Source organism: Coregonus lavaretus, assembly GCF_964263955.1.
Source record: "Coregonus lavaretus genome assembly, chromosome: 22".
In the NCBI taxonomy this organism is placed as follows: Eukaryota; Metazoa; Chordata; class Actinopteri; order Salmoniformes; family Salmonidae; genus Coregonus; species Coregonus lavaretus.
In genome coordinates this window covers 28,238,270-28,253,965 of record NC_140009.1, presented here as the reverse complement: position 1 = coordinate 28,253,965, position 15,696 = coordinate 28,238,270, and the positions used below count along the sequence as shown (strand labels likewise).

Here is a 15,696-nt window from a genome sequence, read left to right as displayed (position 1 = left end):
ACCTCCAGCATGCAGGCAGCAGGAAAACAACTACAAATGTACCAGGAAATGTTATCCAGCCACCCACCAACTACTCAAAATGATGGAGGTTATCAGTAAAATAAATCAGCAAAGAGTTGTCCAGAGTATAGTTGCCATGTCCAACATTAAACCTAATTACGTCAGCCAGAGCTAGAAAGCAGTTTCTAAACCAATTTATTTTAAATTATGTGGACTGTGCGTGCAAATGTGCTTGAGTGTTATTAACCTAGTTGTATCTCCTTGCCAGCCTGGAAAGACATCTAGCTGGCCATTAAGAGTATATTTAGCTATGCTCAGATGGAATGCCAGGATGGCACACACACCCTCCACAGCCACACCCAGTTACTGCCACCAAGCGGCCTCAGAAATGACCAGCATCATTACTGTGGTTACAGAGCATGGGCAGATACTGATGTGATCTGTTTAGCTTGTAATCCATGTTACGCCTCCGCGTCAGCGTACTGTGGCTGTAACAGTTGTTGTTGAGGCATCTTTCTTTGTGGTGATGTGAGACTGGTAGTGGATAATCCCATACATGACTGACTGATGGGCAGTATACAGTGGGGAGAACAAGTATTTGATACACTGCCGATTTTGCAGGTTTTCCTACTTACAAAGCATGTAGAGGTCTGTAATTTTTATCATAGGTACACTTGCAATAAAATGCAAATTAATTACTTAAAAATCATACAATGTGATTTTCTGGATTTTTGTTTTAGATTCCGTCTCTCACAGTTGAAGTGTACCTATGATAAAAATTACAGACCTCTACATGCTTTGTAAGTAAGAAAACCTGCAAAATTGGCAATGTATCAAATACTTGTTCTCCCCACTGTATATATATATTTAGATAAACAATATAGTAAATACTTCTTATATCCTCTACAAAAATAGCGTGTGAAGCATCCATGTAATGGATGTGCATCTTTCCCTTTCAAGACGATTCGATACATTGGCTTCGATACTTGATTTAAAAAACATATATTTATTGGCAACAGCTAGTCTTACTGGTGTCCGACACATAACGAAAAATACATTACAGACAAAATACTTTAAAATTGAATAATTTAAAAACATGAACATGTAGTGTGCGTGTGTGTGCATCTATCAGTTACACATACATGTCAGTACATACACACAACAAGTAGGTCACATGGGGGAGAGGCGTTGTGCCATGAGGTGTTGCTTTATTTGTTTTTTTTAAAACCAGGTTTGCTGTTCATTTGCGCTATATAAGATGGAAGGGAGTTTCTTGCACTCATGGCTCTGTAGAATACTGTACGTTTCCTTAAATTTGTTCTGGACCTGGGGACTGTGAAAAGACCCCTGGTGGCATGTCTGGTGGGGTAAATGTGTGTGTCAGTGCTGTGTGTAAGTTGACTATGCAAACAATTAGGAATTTCCAGCACATTAATGTTTCTTATAAAAACAAGAAGTGATGTAATCAGTCTTTCCTCAACTCTTAGCCAAGAGAGACTGGCGTGAATAGTATTAATATTAGCCCTCTGATTACAATTAAGAGCAAGACGTGCTGCTCTGTTCTGGGCCAGCTGCAGCTTAACTAGGTATTTCTTTGCAGCACTTCACCATATGACTGGACAATAATCAAGATAAGATTAAACTAGAGCCTGCAGGACTTGATACGATACAGGAAATATATATATTTCATGTATTTTTTTACGATTCAGTGAGTTTCGGTTTGATTAGAGAACGAATCGATGCGATTTGGTTCGATGCGATTAGATGCACTAACATTTTTTACATTCTAAATTAAAATCTGCTGCTGATGGAGCTCATGAGCTGGGCCTCTCTGAGCTGGATCTGTCGGAGCTGACTTCTGTGTGTGTGTGTGTGTGTGTGTGTGTGTGTGTAAATTATGTCCATGGTGTATGTCCTATGTAGGCACCTGATCTGAGCCATAAGGGAGTCTAGCCATTCTCCCACCCCACTACCACATCAGATTAGGGGGGCAATGTAGCCTATACTTTTTGTCCCCCCACTTTGGTTCTGAAATCACCATCACCCACTAGTGTATGAGCTAGTAATGTATCAATATTTATTGTTTACAAATGAGGTATGACATAACATATGGACGTTTTCTGTGAGCTTCTTTTCTCCTACTGCTTTGGCCATACAGTGAGCCTCGGAAAGTGATGTCCTCGTTATGAAATTATCAACTTTACCCTGTATATCTAAAAATGACCATATACACTGAGTGTACGAAACATGACAGACTGACCATATGAATCCAGGTGAAAGCTATGATCCCTTATTGACGACACTTGTTAAATCCACTTCAAATCAGTGTAGATGAAGGGGAGGAGACCGGTTAAGAAAGGAATTTAAGCCTTGAGACAATTGAGACATGGATTGTGTATGTGTGCCATTCAGAAGGTGAATGGGAAAGACAAAAGATCTAAGTGCCTTTGAACAGGGTATGGTAGTATGTGCCAGGCGCACCGGTTTGAGTGTGTCAAGAACTGCAACGCTGCTGTGTTTTTCACGCTCAACAATTTACCGTGTGTAACAAGAATGGTCCACCACCTAAATGACATCCAGCCAACTTGACACAACTGTGGGAAGCATTGGAGTCAACATGGGCCAGCATCTCTGTGGAACGCTTTCAACACCTTGTAGAGTCCATGCCCTGATGAATTGGGGCTGTTCTGAGGTGTTCCTAATGTTTTGTACACTGATTGTTTAAAGCAAAACTACCAAAACTATTGCTGATGATGAACCTGAACAATCAAAATAAAATATATTGTAAGCCCTGTTCAGCAGGTAGCCTAGTCAGATGAGAGTTGTCTCCGGTAGCTTACTTTTATTCTGGTAAAACACCAATATTCAACAGCGCATAGATAACAATAACCTAGTGTAACAGTGTTACTTCCAACCAACCCTCTCCTCGCCCCAACCTGGGCTTGAACCAGGGACCCTCTGCACACATCGACAACAGTCATCCTCGAAGCACCGTTACCCATCGCTCCACAAAAGCCGCGGCCCTTGCAGAGCAAAGGAAACAACTACTTCAAGGTTTCAGAGCAAGTGACGTCACCGATTGAAACACTACTAGCGCTCACCGCTAACTAGCTAGCCATTTCACACCGGTTACACTAGCAAATTACATAGGTTGTCAATCAACTAATAAATTACTTGTTTCCATTACACATGTTTTTTTAGACATTGCTTTTGTCAAATAAACCTGGGTCAATGGAAACCTGCCTAGTGACTGTCAACACAGTTACATGCTTAGTTCGACACTTAGTTCAGATAGGACGCATCAGTTGTCACAAAATATGGTATTTTCGGAAGGTAGAAAGAAAGTAATATGAGCAACAACAAAAAATGTGAATTTGTGATTCGTAACATTTGAATCGATTTTCTGACCGATGCATGCTACATTTGGATTGGTTTGGGGTCCACGGACCGATGCAGTCATATCTTAAACATTTGAATCGGGGACCGATGCGCATTGGTGAATCATTGCATCCCTAAAAAACACTATCCATTAGCCTGTGATACTCTTATCTAGTCTTATCCACTGAACATAATGAATAACTTGTAACTTTATGAAGTAAACAGTGTGAACTAGGCCACCCATGGAGGCTCAGTAACTTCCATTAGTATACACAGCAGGGCCAAATAACCCTAACATACAGTAATCATGAATAACTTCCATTTTCCCTGCTGGCCCTCTTAGGGGAGAGCAGACAGACCTCGCTCTCTCTCTCTCTCTGCTCGTTTTCACTTTTAGAATGCCACAACCCTAATTACAATCATTAGACATCCTGTTTTCAAATCTGCTAGCAGTGTTAACAGGCTCAATCTAAATTCTAAATCCTCCGCCTCTGGAGAATAGGGCCCCATGTGTTCCCACTATCCACTTCCCACTGTGAGCTAACACATTAAACACAAGAACTTTCACTTTTATGTTCTATGAGCGAGTAGCCTTCCAATTAGTGGCTACATACAACTAAACAAATGAGTAAAGGAAGAAATAAAGCCACTTTACCTTTTGTCATCAATGTCACAAAGAAATGTGTGAATGAATCATTCTAAGTTCTGACAAGTCAAATCAAGATGAGCAATCATGGATAAAAAATGCCTCTGGTGGGATATCAAGTACTTCTGTTTTGACCAATTAAAAAGGATGACATTCAGAGCAGCTCTTGGATTGGCTACAGGCCTCAAAGAAGTCCAAAATCATAACAGCTCATCTAACCTCGCTTTCAATCACTCCAGGATGACCTGTCAGTCAAATGATCCAACCAAAAAGGCCCTTTATCCTTAGATCTGTGTTAACTCGCCTCGCCTGTCAATCTCTCTTTTATCCCGCTCTACATCTCTGGTATTGTCACTTTTCCAGTCTCGGTCACTCGCCAACCAATACTAGTATCACTCTCTGTTCAAACATCTGTAAAGTGTGCCATCAATCCAAACATAATGAACAGTTAGAATATAGCTACAAAATCTTCCATAAAATCACAACTGCATTGTCCACTCTGAACTAAGTCAAAAGTCAGACTTTTTAGATATGTACATCTTAAGCTAGCCACCCAGTCCCATCAGTTTGGCCACTCATGTGTCAAATAGATTAAATGGGTAGTGTAATGTACCAACCAGTGTGTACAGTACAGTGATAGATAATCCTATTGGCATGAATGTGTGTGTGCTCTTGGTGTGATTAGCTGTGATTGAAACTGAGTAGCTACAGTATAGCCTCTCTCTCTCTTACTGTGTCATGATGGTACTCTGAGTCCAGATTAGATAGATCCATCAAGAAACAGATGGACACTGTCCCAGAACGCTCGCTCTGTGGCCACCAATTAGTGCCAGAGTAATCGCCATGCCACCCGCCCGCCTGCCTGCCTGCCAGCCCTCCCCAATTAGGTTTTGAGCACTCTGTGTGTCAGTGTCACTGACTGGGACCTGTGGGGCCACAAGTAACTTAATTCCTCCTCTGGTGGATACAGCCATCTGCACCCTGCCTATGAGGCCTCAGCCCCAGCCCTGTCTGGGAGAGAGCTTGATGAAGATGGATCACTGCCTTGACAGGGTGGTTAAACAGCTGAGCTCTTTGGTCACTTGCCAGTTTGTCCTCCATGGGGGCAATGGGGTCTGACAACTTGGATGGAAAATTGCTGAGGATAGTAGCGGACGATATTGCCACTCCTATTTGCCATATTTTCAATTTAAGCCTACTAGAATGTGTGTGCCCCAAGGCTTGGAGGGAAGCGAAAGTCATTCCGCTACCTAAGAATAGTAATGCCCCTTTACTGGCTCAAACAGCCGACCAATTAGCCTGTTACCAACCCTTAGTAAACTATTGGAAAAAATTGTGTTTGACCAGATACAATGCTATTTTACTGTAAACAAATTGACAACAAACTTTCAGCATGCTTATAGAAAAGGACATTCAACAAGCATAGCACTTACACAAATGACTGATGATTGGCTGAGAGAAATTGATGATAAAAAGATTGTGGGGGCTGTTTTGTTAGACTTCAGTGCGGCTTTTGACATTATCGATCATAGTCTGCTGCTGTAAAAACGTATGTGTTATGGCTTTACACCCCCTGCTATAATGTGGATAAAGAGTTACAGTGGGGGAAAAAAGTATTTAGTCAGCCACCAATTGTGCAAGTTCTCCCACTTAAAAAGATGAGAGAGGCCTGTAATTTTCATCATAGGTACACGTCTATGACAGACAAAATGAGATTTTTTTTTCCAGAAAATCACATTGTAGGATTTCTAATGAATTTATTTGCAAATTATGGTGGAAAATAAGTATTTGGTCAATAACAAAAGTCTCTCAATACTTTGTTATATACCCTTTGTTGGCAATGACACAGGTCAAACGTTTTCTGTAAGTCTTCACAGTAGGTATGGTGTTCTTTGGATGCAACTCAGCATTCTTTGTCCTCCAAACACGACGAGTTGAGTTTTTACCAAAAAGTTATATTTTGGATTCATCTGACCATATGACATTCTCCCAATCCTCTTCTGGATCATCCAAATGCACTCTAGCAAACTTCAGACGGGCCTGGACATGTACTGGCTTAAGCAGGGGGACACGTCTGGCACTGCAGGATTTGAGTCCCTGGCGGCGTAGTGTGTTACTGATGGTAGGCTTTGTTACTTTGGTCCCAGCTCTCTGCAGGTCATTCACTAGGTCCCCCCGTGTGGTTCTGGGATTTTTGCTCACCGTTCTTGTGATCATTTTGACCCCACGGGGTGAGATCTTGCGTGGAGCCCCAGATCGAGGGAGATTATCAGTGGTCTTGTATGTCTTCCATTTCCTAATAATTGCTCCCACAGTTGATTTCTTCAAACCAAGCTGCTTACCTATTGCAGATTCAGTCTTCCCAGCCTGGTGCAGGTCTACAATTTTGTTTCTGGTGTCCTTTGACAGCTCTTTGGTCTTGGCCATAGTGGAGTTTGGAGTGTGACTGTTTGAGGTTGTGGACAGGTGTATTTTATACTGATAATTTCAAACAGGTGGCATTAATACAGGTAACGAGTGGAGGACAGAGGAGCCTCTTAAAGAAGAAGTTACAGGTCTGTGAGAGCCTGAAATCTTGCTTGTTTGTAGGTGACCAAATACTTATTTTCCACCATAATTTGCAAATAAATTCATTAAAAATCCTACAATGTGATTTTCTGGAATTTTTTTCCTCAATTTGTCTGTCATAGTTGACGTGTACCTATGATGAAAATTACAGGCCTCTCATCTTTTTAAGTGGGAGAACTTGCACAATTGGTGGCTGACTAAATACTTTTTTCCCCCACTGTACTTGTCTAACATAACACAGAGGGTGTTCTTTAATGGAAGCCTCTCAAACATAATCCAGGTAGAATCAGGAATTCCCCAGGGCAGCTGTCTCTTGCTTTTTTCCATCTTTACTAACGACATGCCACTGGCTTTGAGTAAAGCCAGTGTGTCTATGTATGCGGATGACTCAACACTATACACGTCAGCTACTACAGCAACTGAAATAACTGCAACACTTAACAAAGAGATGCAGTTAGTTTCGGAATGGGTGGCAAGGAATAAGTTTGTCCTGAATATTTCCAAAACTAAAAGCATTGTATTTGGGTCAAATCATTCACTAAACCCTAAACCTCAACTACATCTCGTAATGAATAATGTGGAAATTGAGCAAGTTGAGGTGACTAAACTGCTTGGAGTAACCCTGGATTGTAGACTGTCATGGTCAAAGCATATTCATACAACAGAAGCTAAGATGGGGAGAAGTATGTCCATAATTAAGCGCTGCTCTGCCTTCTTAACAACACTATCAACAAGGCAGGTCCTACAGGCCCTAGTTTTGTCGCACCTAGACTACTGTTCAGTAGTGTGGTCAGGTGCCACAAAGAGGGACTTGGGAAAATTGCAGTTGGCTCAGAACAGGGCAGCACGGCTGGCCCTTAAAAGTACACGGAGAGCTAACATTGATGATATGCATGTCGGTCTCTCCTGGCTCAGAGTGGAAGAGAGATTGACTTCATCACTGCTTGTTTTTGTGAAAGGTGTCGACAAGCTGAATGTACCGAGCTGTCTGTCGGACACCCATGCATAACCCACAAGACATGCCACCAAAGGTCTCTTCACAGTCCCCAAGTCCAGAACGGACTATGGGAGGCGCACAGTACTACATAGAGCCATGACTACATGGAACTCTATTCCACATCAGGTAACTGATGCAAGCAGTAGAATCAGATTTTTTTTTTAAAATAGGTTAAAATACACCTTGTGGAACAGCGGGGACTGTGAAGAGACACACACACTGGCACATACATATAGACACTCACTCTACACACATGTACACATTGATGTTGTATTGTAAATATGTGATAGTGGAGTAGTGGCCTGAGGGAACACACTAAATGTATTGGGTAAAGTGTTATGAAATATAATGTCATGTAATATTTTAAATTGTATATAACTGCCTTAATGTTGCAGGACCCCAGGAAGAGTAGCGGCTGCCTTGGAAGCAGCTAATGGGGATCCTTAATAAATATAAATACAAATGGGGTTAGGTGTTACTGTGAATGGGTTATTAAAGGAGATGTTATTTGTCCTGGACTCTGGAGTCTTTAAGATGTTAAGCAGTGACCCCATACATCTCAATCATGTATTTATTCTGCCCTGTGGTAAGAGGGCAGTTACTGTGGTTCTGACACCTCCTGCTTAAAATGATTAAACACTCTCTCATTATTCTGATACCAGACTGGAACATAACAAATTAATCCATGTCACCAGAGCTCCAACCAAGTAAACTCTCTATTTGGCCCAATGTCTTTCCTACGTTCAATAACTTCACCATAACAAAACTGACTATAACAGACAATTTAACAACTTTGATTCACAGATGAACATACTGTATATGGTTAACACATTAATGGTATGATGACAATGGTATATCTAGTTCTTATATCTAGTTCATCTGTGTTTTTAGCATGACAGTATAAAGTACAGTAGAGTCACCATGTGCTTTAGATGAAGGTCGGTTTGTCTTCAAAGCCTGTTGACTTGAACTTAATACAGGAACAGAATAACCAAGGACCCAAGCACTCAATTAGAATCCTTTGATAGAAGAAACACTGACTATACAATGGAATGAAGGCTGCAAGGAGGGTATTCATTACTATCTGACACTTTATTCGTTCAATCTGCCAGCCAGGGTTTCTCTATGTCAAATCTACCATGAAATATGGGTATAGTCCCCATTCACTAAAACGACTCAAAAGGGAGCACTTAAGAAAATAGTCAGAAGTGCAATCTGTGTTAACCTCAAGCCTTGTGCAATTTTGCACTGCATTCTCTATCAGAAAGTGGGCTGGCCCTCATTGGTGTTGTGTAGGTCGAAACATTGCATTCGGTTTGTTTATAAAGCTCTTAAGCAAAAATTCCCCCATTACCTAACATCATTACTGACCTATATGAAGTAGGAGATATATACCCGCTCACAGGGACGGCTAACTCTTGAAATTCCTTCTGTCACTACAGATTTAGGTAAAACAGCTTTTAGTTTCTTTGCACCTCACTTATGGAACAATCTTCAGAATACCCTACAGTTGGATGATTTGGTGCCTTTCGGGCAGTTCAGATTACTGGTGGAGGAGGAATGTTTTATTTATTTATATATATATATATATATATATATATAAATAAATAAATAATTGTGTTTTTGTATTTTTTTGTCTTTCCTATGCTCCCACCTTGATTGAAGTATTTGTGTTTCTAACTTTTAAATTGCTGCTTGTCTTGTCTTGCAGGGCTCCCTTGCAAAAGAGACATCGGTCTCAATGAGACTCCCTGCTTAAATAAATAAATATATTTTATATTTGAGATTCTTCAAAAGCCACCCTTTGCCTTGATGACAGCTTTGCACACTCTTGGCATTCTCTCAACCAGCTTCATGCATTTCAATTAACAGGTGTGTCTTCTTAAAAGTTGATTTGTGGAATTTCTTTCCTTCTTAATGCGTTTGAGCCAATCAGTTGTGTTGTGACGAGGTAGGGGAGGGGGGTATACAGAAGATATCCCTATTTGGTAAAAGACCAAGTCCATATTATGGCAAGAACAGCTCAAATAAGCAAAGAGAAACGACAGTCCATCATTACTTTAAGACAGCCTCAGAAATTGCAGCCCAAATAAATGCTTCACAGAGTTCAAGTAACAGACACATCTCAACATCAACTGTTCAGAGGACACTGTGTAAATCAGGCCTTCATGGTCGAATTGCTGCAAAGAAACCACTACTAAAGGACACCAATAAGAAGAAGAGACTTGCTTGGGCCAAGAAACATGAGCAATGGACATTAGACCGGTGGAAAATGTGTCATTTGGTCTGGAGTCCAAATTTGAGATTCTTGGTTCCAACCGCCGTGTCTTTGTGAGACGCGGTGTGGGTGAACGGATGATCTCCGCATGTGTATTTCCCACCATAAAGGGCTAATCTTATTAGGGTGACGGACAGGATTAGGGGCGGCAGGTAGTTTAGTGGTTAAGAGCGTTGTGCCAGTAACCGAAAGGTCGCTGGTTCTAATCCCCGAGCCGACTCGGTGAAAAATCTGTCGATGTGCCCTTGAGCAAGGCACTTAACCCTAATTGCTCCTGTAAGTCTCTCTGGATAAGAGCGTCTGCTAAATGACTTAAATGTTAAAATGTTAAATGTTATAAAAGCATGGAGGAGGTGGTGTGAGGGTGCTTTGCTGGTGACACCGTCTGTGATTTATTTAGAATTCAAGGCACACCACAGCATTGGCAGCGATACGCCATCCCATCTGGTTTGGCCTTAGTGGGACTATCATTTGTTTTTCAACAGGACAATGACCCAACACACCTCCAGGCTGTGTAAGGGCTATTTTACCAAGAAGGAGAGTGATGGAGTGCTGCATCAGATGACCTGGCCTCCACAATCCCCCGACCTCAACCAAATTGAGATGGTTTGGGATGAGTCGGACAGCAGAGTGAAGGAAAAGCAGCCAACAAGTGCTCAGCATATGTGGGAACTCATTCAAGAATGTTGGAAAAGCATTCCAGGGGAAGCTGGTTGAGAGAATGCTAAGAGTGTGCAAAGCTGTCATCAAGGCAAAGGGTGACTATTTGAAGAATCTCAGATATAAAATATATTTTGATTTGTTTAAATTTTTTTGGTTACTACATAATTCCATGTGTTATTTCATAGTTTTGATGTCTTCACTATTATTCTACAATGTATAAAATAGTAAAAAGAAAAGAAAAACCCTTGAATGAGTAGGTGTTCTAAAACTTTTGACCGGTAGTGTATGTCTTCAAAAGATATTTAAAAGATTTACCGGTCCTAAATCAAAACCTTCTAAACGGCCCTTCCTCATAAAGTGCTTATTAACGGTGCGAGGACAGTGAAAAGCCAGAGAGGGATGGGAAGACGGAGGGAAAATGAGCGAGGGATGAAGGGGGGGAGAAGGTTATAGCTCTATCACAGCGGTTGTGGCAGTAGCAGGAGCTGAAACAAAGGTATGGGGAGAAGGAGAGAGGGAGGGAGAGATTCAGGGAGGGGGGAGAGAAGGTTAGAGCTTCATCACAGCGGTGGCGGCAGTAGCAGGAGCTGAAAGGGCTAATCTTATTAGGGTGACGGACAGGATTAGGACTAACCAAGAGACGCAGCTGGCTGGACACAGTGAGGAGGGGAGGGAGGGAAGAGGGCGCTCATACAGGGGGACTGTACAACAGAGGAAAGAGGAGCGGAAAACTAGTTGCTGCTCAGAAAGACACTGGGGACACTGACTGGACTCCTATATGACCATAGATGGTTGAAAAACATTCAAACTGACAGACAATCATTTCAGGGGCACAGTCAGCTGTATAGATTATTTTAAAATGTGTTTAACGCACTGGTAGACAAAGACTCACCTCTGAGCCTGGCGGAATTCCCCTTGTGTCCTCTAGAGTTTGTTCCAGTTCAACGCTCAGCTATTTCATACTCTCTTGTAGTAAGACCAAGTCAAGATACGATTTAGTTTAGCAAAGTTTCTCTTATGATCTCTGCCATTTCCATTCCAAGACTTCAAATTTGTTATCTTGCATTTATTTAAACATCTCTTATTCATTAATTGTATCGATTCATTTACATTTACATTTTAGTCATTTAGCAGACGCTCTTATCCAGAGTGACTTACAGGAGCAATTAGGGTTAAGTACCTTGCTCAAGGGCACATCGACAGATTTTTCACCTAGTCGGCTCGGGGATTAGAACCAGCGACCTTTCGGTTACTGGCACAACGCTCTTAACCACTAAGCTACCTGCCGCCCCATTCAAATGAGATACAGTAAATAGAATGCCTACAGTGTCATGTAAAATAGAGGCTTCATGTACAATCTGAGAGCTTCATCCATCCATAGCATATTATGGCTCTACTATTAACCCTTTGAAAAGTTTAAAACACGCTAAACCACATGCAGCTAGCATGTCTAATGGTAATCCCTTGCCCTCGGAGGTTGTGCGTGTTGTGTGTGGATCACGTCCACACACACAAAGTGCAGCTGCTCTCACTGTTGCTTAACATGCTTTTGTGTCTATAGCCTAGATTCTCTATGACCTTCCCATATACACTGCTGGGCGCTTTATCTGCTCTGGATGTGGTAAATGTGTTGTGTGTGGATAATGTTTGTTTGAGTCAATATCTAGGCCTGCTCTCAACATGGACACAGTTGTGTTAATCTGCTCTCCAAGGGCCCAGTCCACTCTGATATACAAACACACATAAACACAGAGAAACCCAACTGTTGTCAGAAATCACCTCTAATTATGCAAAAAGGACTAAGTTAGCCATATGACTCTTCCTCAATAATGAAGTGACAACCAAATAGCGACAGGCGACACACAAGAGGGTACTGCCTGCACTTGACTGTGATCAGATCTATACTACATATGAGTTATGAATCTGAAATGAAAAGGAAAGAAACCTATGACATGAAATATAATCACATGAAACATCTTGAAAACAGTGTCTAAAGTATGTTTAGAGTATGTGACGGGAGTTTGAGAGGCCCACCTCCAGCCATGCATGCGAAAGCCTGGACACTGGTCTCCACATCTCATACATGGTTGTCCCCGGTCTAGGTCTTCCTCCTCCTCCTGAAACCACAACATGACATTAGACACCCAGTACGATAACACCATTCATGTATCACAAACAATGACAATAAAATAAACAAATACAGCATTTATTTATTTCACTTGACAGTGAGTGAGTGGGAGGAGAAACGGTCACACAAGTAAAGTTGTCATTCCACTTTAATCAAAGGCAGTATGGACGGATTTAGTGAGAGGTCAATCCCTACTGTCATTTGCTGCATAGGATTTGAGTGTAGTGATCTTTCTCAATAGATTACTCTCTGGCAGGCAAAGTAAATTCACTGAGATCCAGAGAAATACACAGAAAAAATCCCTTCCCCCCTCAATTTGCACAACTGCAGTTTGATTTCATAATATATGATGATTGCTTGTTCGGACAAGACTTTACGACCACATAGGAATCATTCTCCTGCTAATCTACATCATAGAATGTATAGTACTGCCAAGCATTATGATTGACAGAGGCAGGATTGCATTGGTTCAAATACACGTCAGTGTACTTTATGCGAGAGTGGTCGCTCATATTCCATGTGTGTGATGTAATCTGTGAGTACATGCGTGTAAATAATGTGTATGCCTGTGTAATATGGTCTATGTTAATAGGGTAGGGTTGTGTATGTTTATGTGTACACACATTATATTGTGACTGTATTCCTATCACGGGTTGGAACCGGTTCAGGGAACAGAACAGAAAACCAGAAAAGAACTAAATGTGTTGAGGAACAGAATCAGAACCTGGAACGAAAGTGATCTACACTGTTCTGGAACATAATCGTTATTTTAAAAGTATGGGAACCGGTTAATAACGTTATTTTACATTCCCAGCATTTTTATTCCAGTCCCACAAAAACGCAACAAATCACCTATGCAAAGTCCTCACTCTGTCACTCAGAAACGTATTCCAGTGTCTGCCTGCCAGCTGGAAATCTTTGCCATTGTGAGTGTGTGTGTAGGCAACCTGCCCCTCCCCCTCCGAAGCATAGTCTAGTAGCCTACTGATGTTACAAGCGTGATTCATAAATTAGGGAGATATTTTTTATGAGAGAAGAATGGATTAACATTTTCAGTGCTAGTTAAGGATACTATAGTTATCACATTTCACATTTGGATTGAACTACAAAAAGATAAGACGTGTTTTTATTTTAATTCTGGTGCCGCTCTGCACACACAAGCTTGTTAGCTAGCTAGCTGGTCCAAAGTTAAACCAACTCTTTGAAGTTCAAAGACATTCAAAGTTCCTTAATTGAAGCTGCTCCTCCGTAGATAATGCATGTCATAACAACAAGATGCCCAATGCTTCAAGCCTCATCCTCTACCCTCACTCGCTTGCTCACCACCCGCAAAATTTCAGTCGCATTTCGCACCCTACACTCGTCTGTCCAATGCATGTAAAAAAAGCTTGCCTGCTCCATAGCAAGCTGCTCTATCCGTACTGATTCATGAAGTAATTTAATGACGAGCTAAATCTCGATTTCAGAGGCTTAAAAAAGGAACAATCTAAACCGTTACGTTTTTGGGGTTTGAACCAGTTCAGAGCTTTATTTTTCTGTCTGGAACAGAACAAAAAAAATAAAAAATTCTTATGCATGTGAAAGGTCTGTGTGTATGCTTGCACAGCCGGCTTGTCCATTACCCAGCTTTGTGTGTTTGGAGTGGGTGGGCGAGCGGATTAGGTGCGGAGTGCTCACTGCTGTGTGGCAGGGGGTTAGAGGTAGGGGAGGGGAACGGGCTAAGCTCTTGTCAAGTCCAGAAGAAACAGCCCAATTCCTGGGTCCAACCCCTGTACTACAGAACTACAGCTCCTGCTGGGAGTGGGAATCCAGCCACACACAATCCAAACTAGTCATTTGGCGAATTCAGAAGATTTCAAAGGCCTACATGAAAAAGCAAAATATTTATTTGTGCATTAGTATTGGTGTGTGTGTGTGTGTATATCTCTCTATCAGTTAAGTAGACTACTGCTCTACTGTGGCATCTCTTTTTAAAGATGAGAGGAAGGAAACAGACACAGGAAGTGTGCTGCACCTGTTGCTTTCCCTCTCCATGTAGTCACTGTCTCCACTTTCCTTTGCTCTGACGCTGTCATCCTGCCTCTCCTCTCCGACTTTCTAAACCAACCCTCTCAATAATGGGCTCTTTTCTTACATTGGGTTAGCGATGTTGAGAGATACAGTATAGGATAAAAAGTTGGTTCACACCATCAAAACATACCAGTCTACTCTTGTTTCATTATGCAAAACATCATTAGCCAGCCCTTCCAAACAATAGGAAGGGAAGGATGGGATGGTTCGCAAAACAATATTTCTCAGATAAGTGAGAGAGACAGGGAGAGATAGTCAAAGCCACGAGACAAAAACACAGAGGACATTGCCAAAAAATAGAGACTCCCTTGAGCATTCTCACAAACTGTACAGACCCACGCTACTTATCCTTCTTTCACAGACATACACACGCCAATAAACCAAATCCATTTGGGAAGGCACCTGTGCATACCTGCTCAACTTTGTCTTGATCGGTTCTTAAACCACATCTCAGTACATAGGGTGAATGAAACAATGTTAGTATTCATGTCAAGCCAGTTATACCATTTGAGATAAGCATTTTATGGCTTGTGTACCGGAGGTTATTATGATGGGGCTGCAGTCAGTGCCAACAGTGCTGCAGTAGACCAATATGTTGGATGTCGTTGCACAGAAAGAACACCTCTGCATTTTGTTATATTCATCAACGTATAATGTGCCTGTTCATTAACTGAGTCGAGATGTTGATATGTTTATACAGTGAGGGGAAAAAGTATTTGATCCCCTGCTGATTTTGTACGTTTGCCCACTGACAAAGAAATTATCAGTCTATAATTTTAATGGTAGGTTTATTTTAACAGTGAGAGACAGAATAACAACAAAAAAATCCAGAAAAACGCATGTCAAAAATGTTATAAATTGATTTGCAATTTAATGAGGGAAGTAAGTATTTGACCCCCTCTCAATCAAAAGATTTCTGGCTCCCAGGTGTCTTTTATACAGGTAACGAGCTGAGATTATGAGCACAC

The 15,696-nt window shown here is 41.5% G+C and overlaps 1 protein-coding gene across 1 annotated transcript in view; it reads right to left on the bottom strand.

The window, feature by feature from the left end:
* Positions 1-15,696, bottom strand: part of LOC311149363 (uncharacterized protein) — a 40,033-nt gene that overhangs the window by 13,181 nt on the left and 11,156 nt on the right. The window contains exon 2 of the mRNA XM_084186532.1: positions 12,565-12,647. Within this exon, the coding sequence (XP_084042658.1) occupies positions 12,565-12,647 (83 nt within the window). The remainder of the gene's footprint in view (positions 1-12,564; positions 12,648-15,696) is intronic.